This window comes from Garra rufa, chromosome 5 (assembly GCF_049309525.1).
Source record: "Garra rufa chromosome 5, GarRuf1.0, whole genome shotgun sequence".
NCBI lineage: Eukaryota > Metazoa > Chordata > Actinopteri > Cypriniformes > Cyprinidae > Garra > Garra rufa.
In genome coordinates, this window is record NC_133365.1 from 17,197,546 (window position 1) to 17,217,571 (window position 20,026).

General features: G+C 34.2%; 1 protein-coding gene across 1 annotated transcript in view; it reads right to left on the bottom strand.

The window, feature by feature from the left end:
* The window catches only part of mctp1a (multiple C2 domains, transmembrane 1a), a 107,861-nt gene that overhangs the window by 68,293 nt on the left and 19,542 nt on the right, over positions 1-20,026 (bottom strand). The window contains exons 3-8 of the mRNA XM_073839994.1: positions 9,469-9,611; positions 9,181-9,260; positions 8,890-9,001; positions 6,600-6,638; positions 258-422; positions 22-152 (exon numbers count right to left, since the gene is read on the bottom strand). Coding sequence (XP_073696095.1) covers positions 22-152; positions 258-422; positions 6,600-6,638; positions 8,890-9,001; positions 9,181-9,260; positions 9,469-9,611 — 670 coding nt within the window. The remainder of the gene's footprint in view (positions 1-21; positions 153-257; positions 423-6,599; positions 6,639-8,889; positions 9,002-9,180; positions 9,261-9,468; positions 9,612-20,026) is intronic.

Consider the following 20,026-nt stretch of genomic DNA (forward strand, 5'->3'; position numbering starts at 1 on the left):
AAAGTCAAGTGCATGACCAACCTGCCCATATAGTCATCTTTCTTCCCTGCATCTTTATCCCAGATGGTGATGTCAATGAAACCACCCTGTTCTTCATACAGGTGGAAGTCAAACTGCTCTCTCCACTGGGGGTTTAGTGTTTTTGCTATTGTCTGCCCAGAACAAAAGAAGCAAACTCGGTCAGAATTGACTTTACTTGAAAGAAAAAGTCCCAAACGAATGATAAGTAACTTGAATACAGCTCATGTGGACCATACCTTACTTTTGTACTTTTGATGTCCCATTCTAAATTTGACATAAGGGTCACTGAGGCCATTGGCGTCCATAGGCTGGAGGTCACGGGCCTCGATGAGACTGATGCTAACGATGCCTCTCCACAGCTGAGCCTTCCTGTGAACGTCTGATAGCCTGAGACTCTGATGCTGCAATGTGACACAAACACACACCCATACACACACTCACATCAGGCAAGATACAATCCAATGTGAAGAGAAAGTCAGTGAAATTAAAGTGCCCCTATTATGCCATTTCGAATATTGCCTTTCATCCAGTGTGTAATGTAGCTGTATGTGAATGAAAACGATCTGCAAAGTTGTGCAAGTCCGAAAGTGCACAATAAATAAAGTTTTTGTCTCCAAAAAAAAAACAATCGACTCTGAACAACCAAAATGAGTCGTCAGTAATTCAAACATTTACATCATTTACATTTGCCCTACAAAAACTTAATTTTATTGACGACTCACGGGGAGTTTAATGCGGGATTCACTAAACGCTTGCTCTTGAAAGATAGCTCAGTACAGTTTATTTAGACCAGCTGGCTTCACTCAATCACAACCTGTAAGTATGATAAATAATAGATGTTTATATTTTGTATTGAGCGTTCCAAAATCAGAATAATGACAATGGGCGTATCATTTCTGGCATGCACTGTATGCCATTGAACGATCACAACGGACTTGGCCATCTGACCAATCAGAGCACAGTGGCCTCACAGAAAGGAGGGACATACTATAGAGAGACTGAATCTTTGAACTGCGTTGAATGAATCGAGAGTCGCGGGAAAATGAGGTGATATTAAATGCATTTTGAGAAAACTAAAGCGTTTTCTGATCTTGCAAGCATGTAAACGTATTGTAGGAGACTCCCGAAACAATATTAAAAACCTTAAAAATGACACAATAGGGGCACTTTAAAGCTGAACGGCAGACAATGAGTTTGTGGTCAAAAATGTGATGTGAAAACGGTGCAGCAACATGGAAGACATATTTTGGGGACACAGTATGTAAGGAGAACATACACACAGAGAATGCACGGCACTGCAAAGACAAAGACAAACACAGACAACAGTGTGTCAATGGTATTTTTCCATGAGTAAAACATGAACATACACTACTGTGCAAAATTTGGGGGTCGACAAGATTATGAAATGTTTCCGAAAGATGTCTCTGCAGCATTTATTTGATCAAAAATACAGTTGAAGTCAAAAGTTGACATACACCTTGCAGAATCTGCAAAGTGTTAATTATTTGACCAAAATAAAAGGGATAATACAAAATGCATGTTACTTTTTATTTAGTACTGACCTGAATATATTTCACATAAAAGATGTCATGGCCAGAAGGAAACATGATATTTAGGCAAAATAAGAAAAAAATGTACACTTCTTCATTCTATTCAAAAGTTTTCACCCCCAGCTCTTACTGCATTGTTTTTTTTTTTCTGATGGAGCATCAGTGAGTGTTTGAACTTTCTGTAATAGTTGCATATGAGTCCCTCAGTTGTCCTCAGTGTGAAAGATGGATCTCAAAATCATACAGTCATTGTTGGAAATGGTTCAAATACACAAAAATGCTGAAAAAAACACAGAATCTCTGAGACATGACAGATTTTTTTTTAGAAGAACAGCAGGCAGTTTAACTGTTCAGGACAAACAAGGGACTTATGAACAACTATCACTAAACAAAAAAACAACAACTGTGGATCATTCAGGTATCAACAGTTTTAAGAATCAAGTGTATGTAAACTTTTGAACAGGATCATTTGTTTTTAAATTCAACTATTATTTTCTCTTGTGAACTATATGTAAAAAAACATATGTGAAATATCTTATTCAGGTCAGTACTAAATAAAAAAATAACATGGATTTTGGATGATCCCTCTTATTTTGGTAAAATTAACATTTTTGTAGATTCTGCAAGGTGTATGTAAACTTTTGAACTTAACTGTACAGTAACAAACATTACAATAAATAGAGACCCTCTAATTATATATATTCTTTGGTATTAGGTAACTAGGGTCTGTTCACTTCAACTGAGTAAGACATTTGCCAAACAAACTATTTTAACAGATATTTCAGTGCTTAATTTGGAGTCCTTATTAATGTCTTGTTTAAAATGCATTTCAATAAACTGAAAAAACAGCTTTGATGTTAAAAGCAGGCCGCTAATGGCATTCTCTCCAGATTTTAATGTGATACTCTACACAAACACTATAAAATTACTCTTTTTGTGTGAGGGTTAACATGAGCATTCAGAGCTCTAATGTGATCTTTGGCCATGATGCCGACCAAAAACAAGCAGCTGGTTTTGTTCTGATATTGACTAACTGTGACTAAAAAAGCTGCATTTTCTGAAGAAAGTATAAAACCATTAAGTAAGTAAGTAATTAGTAATTAAGAAAGTAGAACTGGATGCAAGTATAATTTGCTTAACAGCTATGTTAGCATTAATTTTGTTTTTACATGCACTTCAGGGTGAAATTTTCTTTATATTCATATATCACAGCAGAAGTCTTAATTTAGGAGATGTATCAATTACAAATCCCACTCGATTTGCATCTACAGAGCGCATCGTTTACAGTATTTTGGAAATGAAAGAGATATAGCGAGTATAAATAGAAGAAACACCCAGGAGTGCTCCGCGAGCAGTGTACAAGTAGTTATATAGCGCTGTTACAGTATTCCCGAGACCCAGCCAACATGGCCCACTTTGGAGCTTCAAAGGCTTGGGTGGGGTAAGCCTTTCAGCAGGACGTCCTTATCCACATGCTGGAGAGCCACTTTCATGTTTCTGGGCCTCTCTGAAAGTTGGGCTCCAACATTAGCCAAAACAAAACAGGAGTAACTTGACCTCTGCTGGGAACATGCAGCCGAGAGCTGTGCATTTTGTTCTCTTGAGTAGCGCAAATCAATGCAACTAGGTTGTGTGTTAGAAATGTCTTAAACTGGGACTCCACTTGAAGACCACAAATTACCACTGAAACTAGGACTTTCACTGTGTAGACATCAGAAAGGTCTGTTGTACACATGCATGCATGAGTGGTACGTCATTCCCGTCCCAGACCAACATGCCACTTTCGTACATAACAATCTATTCACAATACAAGGAAAAAGAAAATACACAAATAATAAATAATAATAATAAAAAAAACTATAACAGACTTCTAGATTAATAGAGTAGTTCACTTTCAGAACAAAACTTTACAGATAGTGTACTCACCCCCTTGTCATCCAAGATGTTCATGTCTTTCTCTCTTCAGTTGTAAAGAAATAATGTTTTTTGAGGAAAACATTTCAGGATTTTTCTCCATATAATGGACTTCTATGGTGCCCCCGAGTTTGAACTTCCAAAATGCAGTTTAAATGTAGATTCAAAGGGCTCTAAATGATCCCAGCCATGTCTTATTTAGCAAAATGATTATTTTCTAAAAAACATTTACAATTTCTATACTTTTTAATCTCTACACAGAGTACACACAGAGATGGGCATCTGAGGTTAAAAAGTATATAAATTGTAATTTTTTTGAAAATAACCAATCGTTTTGCTAGATAAGACCCTTCTTTCCTCGGCTGTGATCGTTTAGAGCCCTTTGAAGCTGCATTTAAACTGCATTTTGGAAGTTCAAACTCGGGGTCACCATAGAAGTCCATTATATGGAGAGAAATCCTGAAATGTTTTCCTCAAAAAACATAATTTCCTTACGACTGAAGAAAGAAAGACATGATCATCTTGGATGACAAGGGGGTGAGTACATTGTCTGTAAATTTTTGTTCTGAAAGTGAGCTACTCCTTTAATAGTGAGGTTGATGAGAAACAGCTTAATATAAAAAATGTCTCAAGCAAAAATCAATAGAGATATTAGAATATTAGGATACCTGTTCTTTTAAGCATTCTTTGAAATATTTACTACTCAAATATTTTAATGTTGTCTTAGTATTGCGTATATACCATTATAGTTTTTACTATTATTTAAAAATTGTTAGAATTTCAGTTTAATTTGAATTTAATGTTGTTTTTACGCGCTTTTCTCATTCATTCTCATTCTAATATTACTTTTTAGTTTTATTTGATGTATATTTCAGTTTTAGCTTAGTTTTATTTTATTTAATAAATGTGCTTTAACTGTATTTTGGTTACTTGTTAATTTTTTAATCTAATGTTTTATTTTTAAGCTTTATTTCAATGAACAAAAATGTGTTTAATAGTTTTTGTTTTGCTTTTGTTAAGGATAATAACTCTGATATATAACAAACATGTTAAATAAAAATATCAAATTTAAAAAAAACAACATTATCAAATGGATGGATGGATAAAGCATTGAAATAAACAGCAACAAATTTGTTATTTAAAAATGTAATTAAATTAAATTAAATTAAATTAAAAATATAGTGTGCACAGACCCACTACAAAAATATACTACAATACCAAGATATAACATAAAATATTGAATGAAAAATAAAATATTTATATATAAAAATTAAATTATAATTATTATTATATATTTTCAGTTTTATTCCAATTTTTTTATTTTTTACTTTTTTTTTTTTTTAGTTTATTTATGTTTTTCAGTTTCAGTTTTAGTTTAGTTTTATTTCATTTTCAGGTAGTAATTTAAGTGCTTCAACTTAAATTTATTTTAGTTACTTGTGAAGTTTTGGATTTAATGTTTATATTTTAATTATTCAATTATTCAAAGTTAAGCTCAAAAAAGCACATTTAAGTTTTACTTCACTTAATAAAAATGTGTTTCATAGTTTTAGTTTGAGTTAATGATAACTCTGATATATATTTGAAATACACAGCCAAAATCTGTTAAATAATTAAAAAAAATTAAAGTAAAAAAACTGATATTGAGCACAAACCCACCACAAGTAATATATATATATATATATATATATATATATATATATATATATATATAAATATATATATATATATTATTATTATTATTATTATTACTATTATTATTATTATTATCTTTAACTAAAACTTATTAAACATATTTTTGTTAATTGATATAAATACAATTAAATTAAATAAAAACATTGTATCGAAACCTTGCAACTAACTAAAATATCAAATTGGAAACCAACATTGTCACTTGAATGGATGGAAAGCACTGAAATAATCCTCAACATATTAGTTAAATAATAGCAAAAAGACCCAGCACAAAAAATATACAATACCAATAAATAAAATTAAATAATATAAAAAAATAAAATAAAATAAAATAAGGAATAAAAATTATTTAAGGAATAAAAATAAAATAAGGATAAAACTATCCATTCACAACACAATGAATTAAAAAAAATGCAATTTAAAAAATATATACTTTAACTTATCGATGAATAATGAGGTTGATAAGGAACAGCTTAATATTTTAAAAAAAAATCTCAAACTAAAATCAATAGAGATATTATTAAATATTAGATTAATATGAAACCAGCTTTTAATTTTTTTTTAGAAATTTTGTTTTGTTTTCAGTTTTGGAAATAAGTTCAGTTTTATTCATTTATTTATTTATTTATTTATTTAAGTGCTTCAACTTAAATTTTTTTTAGTTACTTGCCAAGTTTAAGATCTAATGTTTATAACTATATCAAAGTCAAATACAACATTATCAAATGGCTCGATGGATAAAGCATTGAAATAAACAGTGACAAATCTGTTAAATAATAAAGAAAATAAATGCCCGCCACAAAAATATACTACAAAAACAAGAAATAAAATAAAATAAAATAAATTAATAATAAATAAAATAAAACGAGGCATTAAATCAGGCATAAGAAATCATGGTAAGAAAAGAGGTTTGTGTACACATAGCTTTGCATATCAAAAACCAACAACTTGTGGTTGCTCTGATCACATCCTGTTTGACAACAACAATAAAGTGCAAAACCTCCTCGCATAACATTGTAGCACATGCACCGTGCAGTCTAAGCAATATGAAGATGACAAGAACATATATATAGTATACTTTATTTTCTCTGTCAGTTGCTGCAATACACAAAGGAAACCCTGGCAGCACAGAAAGTGTATCTGTAACTAAATTTCATTGCATATTTCAGCCTTAAAGGCAGGAAAAATTGGGGCCCAAAGGTGCACTCTCTTATCTGTACACTAGATGGCAGCGTTTATCACCCTGTATATTGCAGCACACAGAAAATAAAGTCAGCAAAAGCCGATTTTACAACTGAAACAAAAAAGGTAAGTGAGGTTAAAAAAAAAAAGGACAAGGGCTGGGGATCACGGCCCCCCTTCAGTTTGAGCAGAGAATTGCGGAAGGCAGGGATCATTGCAGGTGGGACATGCTGTTATTACCTTACTAGATCGTTTCCAGCTCCTTCTCATAAGCATGGTCTGTGAATGAGACAAAGCGTTATAAAGCCACCCCTTGCCCTCTCTAACAGGGTGTTAGAGGTGAACCTGACATCCTGTCGGGATTCTGTTCAGAAGAGTCAAGGGGTCATAAGGATGCAGCCTGGGGGAAGCTATGGTTGGGGGGGCAGCCATAATAAGCTAATAAAACTATTAAATCACATAAACAAAGAAAAAATGCGGTCACTCAAAGCTTTGTTAGTTCACCAACTAAAAAGATAAACAGACACACTCACACATCAGTAGAGGTGTTATAAGTGGCCAGATCATATAGTAAGTAATTGTTGTTTAACACTGCAAGGCAAGCATTTGCGGTTAAAAACTGCATTGAAATTGCAATTTGGACCTTCAACCTGTTGGCCACCATTGAAGTCCACTATATGGAAAAAAATCCTGGAATGTTTTCATCAAAAAATAACTTCTTTTCGACTGACGTCTTGGTTGACATAGGGGTGAAAACATCATTATTTGTCCTTGTTAAACATGCTGAGCAATAATTAATCTTGCATCCTGAGAATTAAAGGAGTAGTTCACTTTCAGAACAAAAATGTACAGATAATGTATCCAAGATGTTCATGTCTTTCCTTCTTCAGTCGTAAAGAAATTGTTTTTTGAGGAAAACATTTCAGGATTTCTCTCCATATAATGGACTTCTATGGTGCCCCCGAGTTTGAACTTCCAAAATGCAGTTTAGATGCAGCTTCAAAGGGCTCTAAATGATCCCAGCCGCATGATACTCCTAGCTGAGGTTAAAAAGTATATAAATTGTATTTATTATTGTATTTACCTCGCCTGTGATCGTTTAGAGCCCTTTGAAGCTGCATTTTGAAAGTTCAAACTCGGGGGCACCATAGAAGTCCATTATTTGGAGAGAAATCCTGAAATGTTTTCCTCAAAAAACATAATTTCCTTACGACCGAAGACATTACCTTTACATTTTTGTTCTGAAAGTGAACTACTCTTTTAATTACTTTATGCAGAAATGTGACGCATGACTGCATGACACATAAAATAAAGTGAGGATGCGTTTGTTAGGACACTAGCTGGCTAATGAAAACTGGACTCATTTCCTCTCGTTGAAATTCTGCCTGTCAATGCTGAGCATATTCTCTAGACAATAGATTTCTCTTTGATGTATGCAAAAGAAATCCTTTCCAGGTCAGACACTGTCTCATCCAGCCCAAAGAATGTACTTGGGAGTCTTCTGTACTGCAGTAAGATGGGTGGCATAATATATGAAACCATACTGTTTAAAAGTTTGTGACAGAAGGATTTAAAATTAAACAAACAAATAAATAAAAGTCTTTATGCTCAACAAGGCTGATTTTGATTTGATAAAAACACTTAAACAGTCATATGTGACCCTGGACCACAAAACCAGTCATAAGAGATTTTCTGAGACTGAGATTTATACATAATCTGAAAGCTAAATAAATACGTTTGGCCGAGATACAACTAGTTGAAATCTGGAATCTGAGAGTGCAAAAAATGTAAATACTGAGAAAATCACCTTTAAAGCAGTCCAAATGAAGTTCTTAGCAATGCATATTACTAATCAAAAACTAAATTTTGATATATTTATAGTAGGAAATTTACTAAATTTCTTAATGGAACATGATCTTTACTTAATATCCTAATAATTTTTGGCATAAAAGAAAAATCGATAATTTTGACCAATAAAATGTATTTTTGGCTATTGCTACAAATATACTTGTGCAACTTAAGATTACTTAAGTTACTTAATTAAGGTGTTGTGGTCCAGGATCACATATTGTCAAATATTATTAGAATTTAATGTGTTCTTGCTTTAAAAAATGTTTTTACTGACCCTAAAATTTTAAACATTTCAGTGTAAATCAAAGAGCGTTTTCTTTGCACTAGATTTCCTGCTTTTAGCTTTCAATTTTAAAAGACCAAAACAAAAAAAATGCAATTAGATACAAAGCACTCACACAAACATTTCCATGGATTCTGTAAGTGTTGGATAAGTGTAAATGTTGCACATTAGCACATAATTATTAAGGTTTTATAATTGTTTGTTTACATTTGGACTTTTTCCCAGACTGTAAACCACAATTGTAAAAATTCCCTAAAATGTTTAGGGAAACTGTAAAACAATAAAAATGTTCATATCTGATCCAGCAACATCACATCACACACCTCAAGGTTATGTTCTCAGCTCAAATACACCAGCATTAATAAACAAAAAAACAATACAAACAAAAGAACTCACTGCTTCCCTGAAGTCACCCTCTTTTGGAATAAGTGTGACTGCCAGTTCCAGTGAACCCAGGTCATGGTTGGGATAGTGGGGATCTTTGAGGTCAAGGGTCACATCCAAGGTCCTAAAAGGGAGAGAGAACCTACAGCATGAACAACAAAAATCCTGCCACGATTAATCATTGTATTTTTCATTTCTTACACAGCATTTATGTGTTTGTACATATATGCATTAAACACTAGGGGGCAGCAGTGTCAAAGTAAATTAATTGATTAGTCAGTGTGTCACAAAGCATCAGAGGACCTTTGGTGCTGTAGGGACTCTAAATAGAGATATGCAGAGCCCATAAAGTCATCCTGCAGCCCAAAGTCATAGTCAAAGACCTGCAGAAAAAAAAAAACACCCGACAGTAAGGCGTCAAGAGTTACTGTGACTGTTAAGCCAGCATTGAGTAGATTGACTCTTTACAATTCAATTAGTTGCATTAAATTAAAACTTTAAAAAGCATTCAATAATCACTAATGACTAAGCAGCCAATAAAAGGTCAGTTTATTGACTGAAACAGCACTCAGCTTGTGATTTATCACTTACCTTCACGTAGAGTGGCTCTCTCAAACTCTCCACCAGCACACTGACTTTCTCATCCCATACTGGGTTCAGGTTTTTGTGGATTGTTTTGCTGCGGAAAACCTCCTTCCCTGCGATCTTAAACTTCACATATGGGTCACTGGTCCCTGTGAATACAACAAAAAAAAAATGCACAATACATTTGACTGTTTTTCAAGAGGACTATTTTTTTCTTTTACAAACTACAGTAGAACATGGTGTTACAGATCAGCTTAGTTTATAATAAACAGCACATTGAAAACCCTTCAAAAATACAGCAAAAGAAAGATAAAACCTCACTGGGAAAATGAATTGGAATTTGCATTCTTACTCATTTCCAAATTCTACACAACACTTTTGGTAATTACTTAAAATTAGGGCTGTTAATAAAAAAAAAAATTGTCGAGTTTACACATTTTGATATCCTAATATTCAAGAATTTATAACATTGGACATTTGAATTAAATGTTGGTTTAGTCAATAATAAAGGTGGGGTCCCAATCTGTTGGTCCGTGTACTTTTTCGTTCATTCATTATTCAATTTCGGAATGAAAGATGAAATTTAAAAAAGGGTGCAGCTTGGTTTTTTATTTAAAAGAAAAAAAGCAGAAATGGCTGTATTTTGTTTTCCAAATGTATTGTTGTCATCAAATAATAGTAATAGAAAATTGGACGCATTTCCGATCGTTTTTTAATTTGTAATATTTATTTGTACATTTATTGTATTTCATTTGAATGATCCTATCTTTACCCGGAAGTAAATTACACCGTCGTGCGGGTATCAGTTATTATTGTCTAGTAGTATTACTTACTAAGATCTATATTACTATCACATGAGCCAATGGCAATTAAATGCACGGATGCATAGTCAGATAATGAATGAAATACAACTGTTCACGAACAGAAGATTGTATTTGACTCATGCTGCATACGCAATGACAATGCCTACTGTAAATATAGATTTACAACTACGATTAGAGTTGTTTGCATAAAATGCACCGTGAACATTCACACGTTTGCCTAGCTGTGATAGGCTACAATTTATCTCCATTAATACTATTTTCTCAATTCTGCGCATATATTTTCACTTACCTTACATCAATTGCTCGATCAATATTATCATCACATATTTTACATTTGTAACTGTAGGTACCACAAACAATTTAATATAGCTAAGTTTGTGTATTTTTACAGGTAGTAAAATACTGTGTGTGCTGCTTATAAACACCAGAGAGATAATGATTCATGAAAAAGATGGTCTTTCTTTACTCATCTCACTTGCACAAAATAAATGCAGTAATAGAAATTACAGAAACGCACAAAATACACTGAAATACACTGAGAATTATATGCATTTAAAAATTTGGTGGGGTTGAAGTCATCCCCCCGGATCTTCTGCATCCACTCAGCCCGTACGCATAGAGCGTCAACGGGGAATGCGACGAAACGGTACAAAAATGCACACAACGATGAAGTGCTGAGTCTCCTCTCTTGAATCCTAAAAACACTCAATGTGAAAAAATATCTCTGTGGTAATGGAACTCGGTCGCTGTTGTCTCTCGCTCTCGCTGTCAGATCACCGGAATGTCGGATCACCATAGTGATGCGCGGGTTGGGTTTTTGTTTTTCAACCCTCGGGTCCCGCAATTATGAAATTATTTGGCCCGAGCCAGCCCGCCTCGCACCACTGTGTCTATTTTTACAACCCGCCCCGCACCCGCGACCATTAAATAAACATACTATGCATTGTAATGCAAATGAAAACAGCTTTTTTTAGCCCGAAAGTGCTTGGAAACATCGCCCTTTAAACTGGCAACAACATACTGTACGATTATGAATATGAACCATAAATCAAATCATATTAATAACAAGATAATCAGTGGTGTAGTGGTGCCGGAAGAAAAGTGGGTATTTGCTTCATTTATGAATATCGTTTTAAATTTTCTATTTGAACGCATTCGTTTACTTGGACTGAAAGGTTTACAGGTTCACTGGTTTAAGGAAGTTCTGATCATAAAAATCGGCTCCTTTTTATTTGTAAGGTATTGTTTTCGTTATTATGTACTGTTTAAAATGACTTCGGTGCGGGAGACGCAGCGGGCGCAATAACCAAATACATTTCAAAGCAAGCCGGTGCCACAGTCCGGACTGCATCATTGCTGTCTTTATTGTGTGTTTTTAGCGAATATTTACATTAATTCACATATGACTGGATGTGGTTGACTGTCATGATTTTGGCTAATGCAGGAAAATGCGCATCAGAGGAGATTTAAATACGCATAGCACCAGGCCTGCAGAGCTGAATGTGCGCTCGCGCAACACAGTCTCACTCCCAAGTCGTCACATATTGACGTTTGGCCAGGACCCTTTGGCGTCGCATTTTGACGCACAGGGTACCCCTTCAGCGTCATTTTTGGACGTGCAGGGTCCTCCACTACTTTAAATAAGAAACCCTTGGCGTCAATAAGCTGACGCGAAAGGCACTGTGAATTTTATCGTCATGATTAAATGATCTATTGGGTAATAATATTGCCATTATTGCATATGTATTGGGGTGTGATTGTTCAATGCAAACAGTCACAACAGACACATTTACGAGCACGTAACCCATTCCCTGCCCCTAAACCTAACCACTTGTCAATAACTTAATAACAATAACGAGAACTTGTCACTTCTCGGAGGCTGACCCGTTTTGGCCCTTTAAACAACATGTAATGAATCTGATCCATGATTTTGTCGTCACAGAGATATTTTTTCACATTGAGTGTTTTTAGGATTCAAGAGAGGAGACTCTTCATCGTTGTGTGCATTTTTCTACCGTTTCGTCGCATTCCCCGTTGACGCTCTATGCGTACGGGCTGAGTGGATGCAGAAGATCCGGGGGGATGACTTCAACAACATTTTTAAATGCATATAATTCTCAGTGTATTTCAGTGTATTTTGTGCGTTTCTGTAATTTCTATTACTGCATTTATTTTGTGCAAGTGAGATGAGTAAAGACCATCTTTTTCATGAATCATTATCTCTCTGGTGTTTATAAGCAGCACACACAGTATTTTACTACCTGTAAAAATACACAAACTTAGCTATATTAAATTGTTTGTGGTACCTACAGTTACAAATGTAAAATATGTGATGATAATATTGATCGAGCAATTGATGTAAGGTAAGTGAAAATATATGCGCAGAATTGAGAAAATAGTATTAATGGAGATAAATTGTAGCCTATCACAGCTAGGCAAACGTGTGAATGTTCACGGTGCATTTTATGCAAACAACTCTAATCGTACTTGTAAATCTATATTTACAGTAGGCATAATTGTCATTGCGTATGCAGCATGAGTCAAATACAATCTTCTGTTCGTGAACAGTTGTATTTCATTCATTATCTGACTATGCATCCGTGCATTTAATTGCCATTGGCTCGTGTGATAGTAATATGGATCTTAGTAGTATTTTTAGTGATACTAGACAATAATAATTGATTCCCGCACGTCGGTGTAATTTACTTCCGGGTAAAGATAGGATCAGTCAAATGAAATACAATAAATGTACAAATAAATATTAGAACATTAAAAAACGATCGGAAATGCGTCCAATTTTCTATTACTATTATTTGATGACAACAATACATTTGGAAAACAAAATACAGCCATTTCTGCTTTTTTTCTTTTAAACAAAAAACCAAGCTGCACCCTTTTTTAAATTTCATCTTTCATTCCGAAATTGAATAATGAATGAACGAAAAAGTACACGGACCTCTGTTTTATGCATGTTATTTACACTGTTAAAGAGTTGGATTCCCATGCTAAACATGACCAAAGTTTTTTTTTTTTTTAAGATTTGGATGTATAACAGAGTATTTCTGTGCCGAATACACAAGTTTCTGAAAGTTTTTTTTTTTTTTGATTATGGCTCTTCATGACATCCTGAAGGGTGGAACACCTTGTATGGGCATTTTTCCTGGAAGAGCGCACCCGTGCACACAATGACCAGAGCGAGCGCAAGAGTACGCCCATCAACGCGCTTCATTCGGCTGCACTGCTGCACTGGACTGACTAAGGAAGAATGTCTCCAAAGAAGTGTGGTTTTGGTTGTAAGGCAAAAATAACCTTGCTTAGCTTCCCGAGGAACCCAGTGTTACGTGAACAGTAAATGCAGTTTGATCTAGCTATAAAACGGTCTCAGACTGAATAATGCGAAAAATGGCTATTTTTGACAACAACAAACACATACTGTTGCTCATATGCACATGTTCATTATCTACACTTCTTTCTCTTGCTGTAGTGTTGTTTCTTTTGAATATAGTAGCTGTCTATGGTGTGTAATACTGTGTATAAATGGGTCTGAAAGAGCAGAGGCAAAGAGACTTGGGTCATGTGACCTTAACTGTCAGCCCTTATTGGCTCAAGCAGTAAAGTGAGAGTATATGAGTGTGCTGTGTGAAGCCAAGGGCAGTCTAAATACACTGAGTGCAACCATAAACAAACAAATACATAAATGTGTAAAATTCAACATGACAGAGCCTCATTATGTACTTTTAAGAAAATAAAAAGACTCAACAGAAAGAACAAGTATAACGCTGGATGTGTGTAAATATGCTATTCTACAATATTATATAATAGATGAAAAGATGTGACTTGGTTCCTGCAATTGCCATATTTGACTCAGTTGGTTTGTGTAGGGTGTGCGATATACACCGTATACGATAATATCATAATTGTTGTTTAAACAATATGCAATTTGACATTGAGTATTTGCACTATTACACTATTTGCATACATTTAAATTTCACTGCATGATTTAATATATTAAAATACATTCAGAATTCCCCCACTGAATCATGCAGTGATTTGCCACCACCTACTGGCGATTTTAGGTTTATATTTAAAGTATATTTCCCCTTTTTTTTCTCCAATTTTTTTAAAACATCAAAACATTATTTATGCAATTATTACTGCAGTTAAATGCATTTATGTCTTGCATTAAATAGTGTAAATGCATCTAAAATGCCACTTCTGATGGAGATTCTGTGCCACCTCTGCATTGCAAACACACATTTTGTTGATACTGACTCATCTGATTGGTAACATCCCTGTCTTACTATTTAAATTTATTGATTAAATTTAAGAATATGACACAAAAGATTATGCACACATTTAATTAGGTTAGAAAAAATGGTCTTATATAAGTAAAAATGCCCATTAAAAGGTGAAAAGCAATGTATACTTAAAGTTTACTAAAGTTTATTTCTGTTATTCCTACAAACTAATCTCTGCACAAATATGAAGAATATCAATAACTTTGGGAGTCAGCTGTCCACGGCAGTCCTAAACCTGTCAAAGTGCCAGGACAATAACATGCCCAGCAAAATATCCTCTAAGTATCGCTATCAAAAAAATTCCAGATAATATCAAGGAATTTTTTGTCATTTTCGCACACCCCTACTTTGAAGTACAATATAATAGTTTCCAAAAGAGAGCACTAGATGTCACTGTGTGTTCAGTGGGAAATCTGAACAGCGGTCTGCATGTCACCTGACCTGCTCTATCTGCAGTGGATCAGGAACTATTACATTCTTCTGAGACATGAAAAAGCATAGCATAGTATTTGCCGTATTACCGTATCTGCCATGCAGATCTGATAAACAAAGAAACGTATGTGGTTTAAAATAAAAATCTGGCATCAATCTACAAATAAATAAGCAGGAGACGCAACATGAACATTTGCAAGCTTATTTTAATAAATAAATAAGCATTAGTATTGAAAATGTCAAAACAATATGTTAATCAAACTCATTAAGACTATTTAGATTCAAATGATGCTGTAAAAAAAAACAAACGCAACAAACAAATGTACAATCAAATAGTCTGTTGTGCTAAACCACAGTACACACATCCAGAATGGAGTATCCCTTGAAAGCGATTCCTTAGATTTCGTAATGCTGACAAAGATAAACACCAATGCCAGGGGATATGCCAACATTTTGACTTAATGAAGTGTTGCATTTTCCGGAAATCAACCATGTAATATTAAAATTCAGCTCACGTTACGCTCTGCAGAAACCTGAGTGTCCCTGTGCAGAGATGCACGATCTGGTGTCAGCAATAAAAAGAGTGAATGTGATGCAACTTTAGTATACAACAGCATTGTGTAAGGAAATATATCTGTGTATCTTTATTAATATATCTGTGTTCTTCACATAAAGTTACTGAATGGCTTCAGACGACCAAATCACACCAATATGAAAGTATTATGGTATGTACTGTCATTTTTTCGAAGCCCTATTCACTTTTATTTTATAGAAATAATAATAGTGGAAATCAATGGGATCTGATCTGTTCGGTTACTTACATTCTTGTAAACATCTTTTATGTTTCACAGATGAAAGAAAATCATAGAGGTTTGGAACAATGTGTGAGTAAACGATGACAGAATTTTCCTTTTTGGGTGAGCTGTCTCTTTAAAGCCTTTCACAATGCACACACTCATCTCCAGACTGGAGTATATAATATAAGTGAGATAAGTGTTGGTGTGGAGTGTTAGTAGTGGCAAATGACAGCTCATATACGATCACTTCAGTTACATCAGCTTGCCGAAAGGGAATCCCCATTCAGCACCTCCGCAGTGCTGAGTTACTCTCAGTGCCCATCATAATCTATCGGTCTCTGAGGGAAGCCACTGTAATGTCATTAGATCAGTGCTGAGACATTTAGTACGGTAATCAAACATGATCCTAGTATCACAGCATGTGGCACACTCAGCACTGCCACTGGGTTTTGACATTTACACTACCAGTCAGTTTTTAATGTTTTTTAAAGAGTCTCTTCTGCTCACCAAGCCTGCATTTATTTGATGCAGTAAAACTGTAAAATATAACAACTGTTTTCTATTTGAATATATCTTAAAAAGTAATTTATTCTAGTGATTTCAAAACCTGAATTTTTAGTATTCTTCCTTCAGTCACATGATCCTTTAGAAATCATTATTAGGGCTGCCACTGTCTGCCACACCGACTATTTTTATATTGAATAATTTATTGACTAATTTATCGATTAATCTAAATTACTAATTTCCCACCAAAAAAAAAAAAAAAAAAATCAACAATTTTACTTAAGAACGTTTTAATTGCAGATGTTTTTGATTTTTGTTTTTGGAACCATTAAAATAGAATCCAGAAAAGAAATGGAAAAGAATTTGGTAAAAATAAAACTGTAATTATACAGGCTTTTTGATTTTAAAAATAATAATTTAACCATTAAAACAGAGTATAAAAAAAATAAAATGGATTTCATAGGGTCCTATAATTAGGCCTATAATTTGGCTTTTTTGTGGTAATAAAAACATAGATGTAAGTAACAATAGCCTATAATATGACTTAAAATACATATATAATACCACTGATGCAATAATAATTAGTTCAAATATAAAAATAAAAACAAGAAATCATATGGATTTATTGCACAAAGCTGTTGAAATATATAATATATTACAAACAATGGAGCTAATGAACAACGAAGGTCTGACGATTGTTTTTATGCATTACTGGCGATCTAATCCTTGTTTAATATTGACTAAACAACATTTAATTCCAATGTCCACTTAATCTTTAATATTTGGTCATATCTTTACCACAGAAATGCTATAGCAACAGTAATTTAATGACTATGTGGACATCAAAATGTGTAAACTCACGAGTGAGGGTTTTAACTTTTATTTTGAAATCGCGATTAACACTCCTGAGTTTGCATAGGTTTATAAATGATTTACCCTACAAATCAGATTAAGTGAAGCACCTTGCGTTTTCCAGATGAACGTTATAAAATAAAAACTCACAACAACGTGCAGAGATGGAGTTTGAGACACTCCACACATCTAAATGATGACAGTTCCTGTAGTAGAACAGTGAATGCACTGTGAACGGAGCTTCTGTAAGACGCACGTACGTAAAGTACACGCATACATAATTGACGCACATATATTAAACCTGCATCGCATATCTTTATTTAACTGAATCGTAGCGTTTATGAATTCATAATTATGCTTAATTATGATTTTTAAAATGGGTTTAATATATAATGCAGCCTTGGAAAATAGTCTAATAATGCGTTTCATGGATTCTCGTCCGTGAAATGCGCCACACCGCCACTTCCGGTATTTTGCCGGTTAGTCAAGGAGGGCAAAATAAAATCGAGGATTTTTACAATCAACGAATCGCGACAGCCCTAATCATAATAATATTCTGATTTGCTGCTCAAAAAACATTTTTTATTATTATTATGGTGAAAACAACTGAAGAGATTTTTTTTTTAAGTTTCTTTGATGAATAGAAAGTTCAGAATAACAGCATTTGTCTTAAATGGAAATCTTTTGTAACATTATAAATGTCTTTATAATCACTTCTGGTCAATTTAAAGCATTATTGAATATATATGTTCAATGTGACAGAAGTAATGATGCTGAAAGTGTAGCTTTGACCACAGGAATAAATTACATTTTGAAATATATTCAAATAGAAAACAGTTATTTTAAATAGTAAAAATATTTCTAAATGTTACTGTTTTTGCTGTACTTTGGATTAAATAAATGCAAGCTTGACTGATAGTGACTTGACTGATAGTGTATTTATATACATACAAACATTTTATAGAAACACAAAATAACATGAACATGCAAAAACAAAAACAAAAAAACGTCAGTTATACAAACCTAAACTCTTGATCTCCGTATTTCCAATAACTAATTTGGATTCAAATTCACTGTGTTTATGTACCATCGCAACCTATCCCTTCCTTTAGGAGATGCAGTGATATCAACACGGGATATTATTTTCCTATTCATCCACCCAAACCAATCCTAAGGTTCGTTTAACCACTGAGTCATTCATCTAAATAATACAATGAACTGCATTCAAATTCAAGAGGAGTCAGTGACTCTAGATAATGGCTTTGGTTAAGCAGTCTGTTTGCCTCTGGATGTTGATGCCCAGCTGTGAATTATGTTGGTGCACCTTGAGAGATAGCTGAAAGAAGACATTTATTTTTATGTCTTTCCTTTAAGATAAAGGAAAAGTACACAGAAGACCTGATGTGAATGTTAAACAATGCATTCACGTCATTCGTACCGCATAAACACATCAAACCTGTAAGTTTGAAAGTTTGATTATGCATTTGATTTTAGTAGAAATGTAACATGATGCACAGAACACTGCAGAACAAAAAAAATAATAATAATAAAGAGAAGGGAGGGGGAATCATTTTCTGCAGCACTGAACATTAACAATATATCTGAAAATTCTGACTTTCGGTGGTGGAAAAAAGCTTGGGGGGAAAGTGCTGACACATAAACTATGGGTCTGATGTATGCCTCATCTCTGCCCTTGACAGCCATCTGCAGCACAGCGTTCAGAATTATAGAAACTGAAAGACGTTTATCATTAATCTGACTAAAACCAGTTAAATCACAATGAACGGTGAACAGAATGGGGGAAATTCCCGAGTACATTCCCCATCACATTAATCAGACTGACCTCCACAACACTTGAGTGAGCAGGAAGCAGAGGTGCTCTGAGAGATCAGTTCACAGAAGAATCAATAGCTGGTTTGAATGAGTGAGGTACTGCGTGTGACTGTAGGGTCACAGTGTGCTGACCGGTGAGCAATTCCTCCTCTGCCCTCAGATCAATATGTACATTAGACATCTGCACATTTGCTCTCAAACTGCATTTTTTACGGATCTATAAAAGTTGTGCCACTGTCAATGAGACTTGAGAGTTTGAAATTGGAGAATACTATCTTGGCCAGAAACCAAGGAACAGTAGTAATGCATAATTTTATTGTTTGCTAATGAAGATGACCTGAGTTCAAAACCAGCTAATGTAATTTCTCAACCCCAACCCTGCACTAAAACACATCTAAACCACACTAAGAGTTTAAAGCTGCCCCTTTTACAAGAAGTACTATAAGTCTCAGGAGTTCCCAGAATGTGTCTGTGATGTTTCAGCACAAAAACACTCGACAGATCATTTATTTTATCATTTTGAAAATGCCTAATTTGAGTGGAAGCAGAAACTCTCTGTTTTCATGCATGACTCTTTAAATGCAAATGAGCTGCTGCTCTCTGCTCCCTTTTTCCAGAATGGACCTTTCTCACATTTCCAGGTTTTTCATAGTGGAAGTCGTCATAGATTGGTAAAATCCAAGAGTAGTGAATGGGCGGGTACCACAAATATATTTTCGCATTCCCATTTGCTCAAATATCAAAAGAAAAACTCAACGATAGTGTTTTAATGACTTCCAATCAAAGAAAAAAATTGTGAGAGACAGTCAGAAGAGAGAACGACGTCAACGTTGGTAACTTTATGAAAAGGTGGTATAAACTTTCAATTTATGATAAGGAAGAAAAGCATCATCACAGTTTTGTGAAAAGGGTCCATAAGGCTGTGCCTTTACGTCTCGTACATCAGATACTTTTTTGGTTTTGATTATCATGTATATCGCGCTGAAATCATGCGTTATAAAGCCATTTCAGTTTAAACTTCTCA